Source organism: Ranitomeya imitator, chromosome 9 (assembly GCF_032444005.1).
Source record: "Ranitomeya imitator isolate aRanImi1 chromosome 9, aRanImi1.pri, whole genome shotgun sequence".
NCBI lineage: Eukaryota > Metazoa > Chordata > Amphibia > Anura > Dendrobatidae > Ranitomeya > Ranitomeya imitator.
The window spans coordinates 133,194,006-133,200,667 of record NC_091290.1 but is presented as its reverse complement, the minus strand read 5'-3'; the positions used below and the strand labels follow the sequence as shown (position 1 = coordinate 133,200,667).

At 45.4% G+C, this 6,662-nt stretch overlaps 1 protein-coding gene across 1 annotated transcript; it reads right to left on the bottom strand.

The window, feature by feature from the left end:
- Positions 1-1,982: 1,982 nt before the first annotated feature.
- Positions 1,983-5,362, bottom strand: LOC138648974 (uncharacterized). The gene is made up of 6 exons (XM_069738994.1): positions 5,203-5,362; positions 5,021-5,128; positions 4,664-4,803; positions 3,284-3,380; positions 2,786-2,910; positions 1,983-2,642 (listed from the first exon to the last, which is right to left on the bottom strand). Exons 1-6 carry the CDS (start codon positions 5,285-5,287, stop codon positions 2,466-2,468), a joined length of 732 nt encoding a protein of 243 aa, XP_069595095.1. The 5' UTR covers positions 5,288-5,362; the 3' UTR covers positions 1,983-2,465.
- Between the last annotated feature and the right edge of the window lie 1,300 nt (positions 5,363-6,662).

The following is a 6,662-nucleotide window of genomic DNA, read 5'->3' as shown; positions in this document are numbered from 1 at the left end:
GGTTTTATTGTGTTTCCAGAACAAAAGACAATCTGAAATAATTGGGATCTTTCCATCCTGGCAGGAGATGCTCAGGCCGGGGCCAAGTATTCGACACACAACATAATTGCTGTCTTATAGCGGATTTATTTATAGTTTTAGCTATGGGGAGCTGTCGGCGTCTAAAGTACTGATTTTTTTTTTTTGTTTAACAATTTATTTTGACATTCAATAATATAAATATAGAAGACTTTAAATGTAAAGTAAACATGACTTTGCTGCATGTCCCCACTATGCACGTTTGCTGCACACCTTTGTGTTGCACCCTTTGCCTTGCAAAAAAGGTAAAATCTTCAAATCCAAATTTGCTGATTTATTTATTTTTTACGGTGCAAGCAAATCTATGGTGCAAAAATATGCCGTGTGTGAATGGGAGTCATCCAGATCCGTAAGTGAGCGATATCCAGAGCCCACTGTACCCCGAGCGAGGAGGAACATGGGAGTCTTTTCTTATAAATTCAATTGGAATCTGTGTCAAATTCTGAAAATATTGTGCTGCAGCCTCAAATACAAAATGTTAGATTCCCTTTTAAACCCTACAGAAATTGTTTGCTATGTAATCTGATGTAGGGGCAGAGACCCTGATGCCGGCGATGTATCACTTAGTTAATGGGTGCGGCAGTTGAAATACAATCAGTTTTCTCTGACACATAACTCGGAATGTGGAGTTCTGTATAGCCACACCCCCACCACTCATTGGCGGCTTTCTGTAAGTGTACACAAGTCAGCCAATCACTGGTGGGGGTGTGGTTGGACCAGGAGACACCAGCCACCTAGTCCTGTAGTGATAATCTCCTGCTGATAACACTAAATGTATTGAAACACAACCTAGTAAGTGATACATCACCAGAATCAGGGTCTCTGCCTATACATCATGCTGCTCTCAGAGGACATGACCAAAGCCTGCTAACATATTCCCCTTAAAAAAAAAAAAAAAACACTTTAAGCCTTATTTCTCACTTTCAGAGGGTGTGTAAAGCATTGCTGATCATTGGGGGTCCTGATCCGGAGACCCCCACAACTAGTCAAAACACCTCTTTGAAGTCAGCAGCTCCTGCATGGGTCTATAGATTCTCTTAGAATCTTGGGTACGGACTTACTAATGAGACCACGCAGCTCATGCAGGAGCTACAGAGATTGGTGGGTTCCTGGAACCCAGACCATATCGATCAACACTATTGCCATACCTGATATATATATATATATATATATATATATATATACATACATTCACTTTTATACGATGGCCGTTACACTATAAAGGAATTGCACAAAGAATGCAAGTTAGCACCTATTGCGTGGATAGTTGTTAATTCTCCAACTGCCCAGACATGGGGTATCTTACGTGCCCATTACTGCTCCATCAAATCTGGCTATAACTGTGGCCTTTTAAGGTGCTTGATGATCCCAAAGTCATTAAAGCGTAAAAATCAGAGGAGATGGGAAGATGTGTGCATCATGCAGCTGGCTGATGACACTTTATTCTACAGGGCAACATCCGCAAGATGTTTCCATTTTCTGCCCATATTTCAGTTCCCTAAAGATAGTAGGGAACCTGGAGTCCTGCAGATTAATGCATGCAGGGTCGTTATTGAGGGCATGCAGATAATTTTGCAACCTACCTAAAAAAAGGTAAAATCGGGCCATGGGATTCAGGACAAAAAGTCTGAGCAGAGTTTGCCATGTGTGCGAGTAGGAGAGGTGGCATGCACATGGAAGCTGGCACATAAAAGAATGGCTTGCAGGCCAGCTGGACCAGCTCAGCTTATGAATAAGCTTTTCTATCTGTGACCTCATTTTTCTGCAATTTACAGAAATTCCCCCAGCTTCTCCTCCGCCATCTCCCAGCTATGGATCCTCGGCTCACTGCAGCCAACATGGACTGTAAGACCCACAGAGGAGTAGATTAATCGCTCCGGATCACAGGCACGAACATGCAAAAGTATCATTTCATCAAGATTTATTGAATTCACATGAATCGGAGATTGGATTGGTGAAAAAGCAGGAACTAGGGGGTTAATATTATATCTATAAAGCAAGTAGGAGCCATCAGAGATTACGACAGATGGGCAGGGGATGAATGTATGAAAATCATCTCATCATGAAACTCCCAGAGGAAAACAAAAAATGTTAAAAAAAAGATAATGCAAGCTGGATTTTACGCGTCGTCCTAAACCGTCGGCGGCTTAGTAGAACAGATCCGGATTAGTACTTTCTTCAAGGGATTGTTCAGGTTGCAGCTGGTTCCGTGCCCATAAGAGATTGGAAAAAATGGTGGTACCCCTTAATAGATGGATCTCCGACCCATAAGGAGATTGTAGAAGACCCACGCTCCGGAGTTGGATCAGTGGTGGTCTTGGCAATGGTCGTAGATGGGTTTGTGGCAGTGCATATGGGATATGAACCAGGTTTGGTGCACCCAATTCTCACAGCTTCCCTTCTAAGATGAGTGTCTTGAGGTCGGTGGTGGAGTTGGCGCAGAGCACCGTGTGGGACACCCTCCGTTTCTCCACCAACGACGCAACGGCTTCTCCTACCTCCAAATGACTCACGTACCCGGGCCCGAGGCGCTCGGGAGGAGCCACCCCCATGTTGATTTTTACCTGATAACGGCAAAAAACAGCCAATTTTGGAACCATATGATCTACAACCGTTCATTGGGATAATTCTCCGACCCAAAATAATCCATGTTATTACATCAAAATTCTAATATCTTCCCTACAGCCCTCCCAAATTTAGCACTAACCTCATTCAGTTTACAAGGAACATCAGGATACTCCTCCCGAATCACTTGAGAAAACGCCAGCGCTCCCGCTGCGCCCAAGGTTAGGAATCCAGTGCCCGGCATAAGCAAACGCTCGCCAGCGCCCCCTAGGGTCACATGAAAAACGGCATGAATTTCACATAAAATACACTGGACATTGCAGACATTCACTAATAGATCTCCAGGAGCACAGCGCTCCCTAGCCTCGTGTCAGGGACCGATGTGCTCCTGATGATTGACAGTTCAGACCGGAACACATATATACACAAATAAATATATATATATATACATACATATATATATATATATATATATATATATATATATATATATATATATATATATATATATATATATATATATATATATATATATATACACACACATACATATACACACACACACATACATATACACACACACACACACATACACATTCTTTTTTATTAACCAATGACAGACCCTCTGACCATCACCTACCGGTAATAAAGGTGTATGTTCCACTTGGATTATCTTTTATCAAGGGAAAGAATGCCTTCCAGGACGTGAATGTGCTCAGAAGTAAAGTATCCAGCACCTACAGGGACAGAATGGATCCGTGAGCTGATGCCATTATCTGCATTCATTCCTGAAGTTCGGGGACACGTTACGTATCTATGATTTCGGCACAAAGTGCAGTGGCGGGATATATCGGTATATGATCGAAAACCATCCGGCTCTGCTACATTATGATTGTAATTGGTGGAATATCTTGTATATGTCTTTGTCTGTTGCAGATCCTATTATCACCCCTCCAGTCTGTGCAGATCTGTCGCCCCTTCCTCTATCCGCCCATTGTTGCACGGTCTGACGATCTTTGTCCTTTATGTTATGAACGGCACAGAGCAAATTACCTGCTACTTAATTTCCGGGCAATATGTGGACCTGTCTATCAAGCAGTGTCCGGCTGTGTGACTGCAGATACAGCAGTGCTGAGTTTTATAAGATGTAGTGGAGATGAACTGGTGATGAGAGAGTCACACACGTGCAACAGAGCCGAGTCAGTAACGTGCAGCACATGTGCAACAGAGCAAAAAGTAAAGTGCAGCACACATGAAGCAGAGCTGAGTCAGTAACGTGCATTACACACGCAGCAGAGCCGAGTCAGTAACGTGCAGTACACATGCAGCAGAGCAGAGTTAGTAACATGCAGCAGAGCAAAAAGTAAATTGCAGCACACATGAAGCAGAGCCAAATCAGTAACGTGCAGTACACATGCAGCAGAGCCGAATCAGTAACGCGCAGCAAAGCAGAGTCAGTAACGTGCAGTACACATGCAGCGGAGCCGAATCAGTAACGTACAGCATAGCTGAGTCAGTAATGTGCAGCAAAGCAGAGTCAGTAACGTGCACAGAGCAGAGTCAGTAACATGCAGTACACATGCAGCAGAGCCGAGTCAGTAACGTGCACAGAGCAGAGTCAGTAACATGCAGTACACATGCAGCAGAGCCGAGTCAGTAACGTGCACAGAGCAGAGTCAGTAACATGCAGTACACATGCAGCAGAGCCGAGTCAGTAACGTGCACAGAGCAGAGTCAGTAACATGCAGTACACATGCAGCAGAGCCGAGTCAGTAACATGCAGTACACATGCAGCAGTCGAGTCAGTAACGTGCAGTACATGAGCATCTCATCTAGCACCGATGCTTGCAACGTTGCAATATGCGACCTGTCAGTTACATAGGACTGCACAATTCCAAGCTCAGTGCCCGTCCTTCAGTACTTAGACTGTCAGCTCTTCATACAAACCCATGCAGCAGAGATGATGGTAAAAGCTACATGCATTGTAATAACTTAACAAGAAATAGTTCTGGCACCGTACCCTCTGCAGCTCCTGCAACGACTGTGTGTGTGGCGGACCACCCTGCCACCAGCTGAACCCCAGCGAAGACACCACGTCGGTCACTTTTCCTGCTCTGCTGACCAGAGCCGCTGCCGCCTCCTGTGCCCCCTGCTCCGAGCCTGCACAAACCCAAAACACAAAAAATGGGGTCAGCGAGCCAGACAGTTCCGCATCCGACCCCCTCCCCCGGGCAGAAATTAAGATAACAGACTGTGCACGGAAATAAAGGACAAACAGAACAAATGCGATTCAGTGGGTGCTCCAGAGCTGAAATCCCAACATTCTTCATAGCCATACAGGTGTGACGCCTCCTTGCTTCTCCTAGACGGGTCTTACCCACATCTCCAACCAGGGTGTGAAGACTTTCTCTGTACTGCGCCGGCACAAAACCCGTCAGCTTCTCCAAGCGGGCGTCATCTCGGGAAATCACGGCCACCTGGAACCCTGCAGCACAAGACGAGGACAACGCTTAGGACTAGAGATCGGCCGCCTGTGCCATAAGACGAGCTCGGCCCTACCTCTCTCCAGAAGACATTTCACAATCCCAGACCCAACAGTACCGGCTCCGCCGAGGACCAGCACCAGCCTCTGTGACGTGGACATAGTGAGCGGCTCAGCAGCAGAACTCTGGACCGCAGCGTCTCCCGGCAATCAGGGAGGTTGGCTATATAGGCTCAATATTAATAGTGAGCGTGGTACCTCCCCAAAGACTCCCACCCCTACCAAACCCACCAAATCCCACCCTCCCAGCACCCTCCTCCTGACCCTGTCGCACACCAATGTACCCTGGAAGCCGGCAATCAGGGGGACACTTAACTGCTACAGGAAAATTCTAGACAGATTGCAAGCTCTTCGGGGGAGTGACTACATAACGTGATAAAGTAAAAAGCCAATGGCCGACATCTACCTATGAACGGTCAAGGATAATGGATTGGAGAAAGAAGGGTTAATAATGCAGGAAAAGTTTATGGGCAAAAAAAAGAAAAAGTGCCTTATTGTAAGCGAGACTGGAGACTGTGCTGTCAGAGAGAGAGAGCGCCACCTGGTGGTCGGTTGGGAAACGGAACGTTTTCTATAATGTTACATAAACACAGGATGAAAAGTAACAACGGAAAACAAAGGTTAATCAGGAGGATTTCCCAGGGGATAACACCAATGGTAGGCAGTAGTGAGTGCAGCTCTGGAGCATAATACAGCATAAGCAATGTAATGTAGGGGGTATAATACAGGAGATGACTCAGGATTAATAATGTAATGTATGTACACAGTGACTGCACCAGCAGAATAGTGAGCGCAGCTCTGGAGCATAATACAGGATGTAACTCAGGATCAGTAATGTAATGTATGTACACAGTGACTGCACCAGCAGAATAGTGAGCGCAGCTCTGGAGCATAATACAGGATGTAACTCAGGATCAGTAATGTAATGTATGTACACAGTGACTGCACCAGCAGAATAGTGAGTGCAGCTCTGGGGTATAATACAGGATGTAACTCAGGATCAGTAATGTAATGTATGTACACAGTGACTGCACCAGCAGGATAGTGAGCGCAGCTCTGGAGCATAATACAGGATGTAACTCAGGATCAGTAATGTAATGTATGTACACAGTGACTGCACCAGCAGAATAGTGAGTGCAGCTCTGGAGTATAATACAGGATGTAACTCAGGATCAGTAATGTGATGTATGTACACAGTGACTGCACCAGCAGAATAGTGAGTGCAGCTCTGGAGTATAATACAGGATGTAACTCAGGATCAGTAATGTAATGTATGTTCCCAGTGACTACACCAGCAGAATAGTGAGTGCAGCTCTGGAGTATAATACAGCATGTAACTCAGGGTCAGTAATGTAAAGTATGTATACAGTGACTGCACCAGCAGAATAGTGAGTGCAGCTCTGGAGTATAATACAGGATGTAACTCAGGATCAGTAATGTAATGTGTGTACACAGTGACTGCACCAGCAGAATAGTG

What these genes read in the sequence shown, in the direction of transcription:
- LOC138648974 (XM_069738994.1), bottom strand. Translation starts at nt 5,287, where the DNA reads ATGTCCACGTCACAGAGGCTGGTGCTGGTCCTCGGCGGAGCCGGTACT. An exon ending in CGTTGCAGGAGCTGCAGAGG is followed by an intron (nt 3,381 to 4,663) that starts GTACGGTGCCAG and finishes CTGTCCCTGTAG; the next exon opens with GTGCTGGATACTTTACTTCT. An exon ending in TTCCTTGTAAACTGAATGAG is followed by an intron (nt 2,643 to 2,785) that starts GTTAGTGCTAAA and finishes TGCCGTTATCAG; the next exon opens with GTAAAAATCAACATGGGGGT.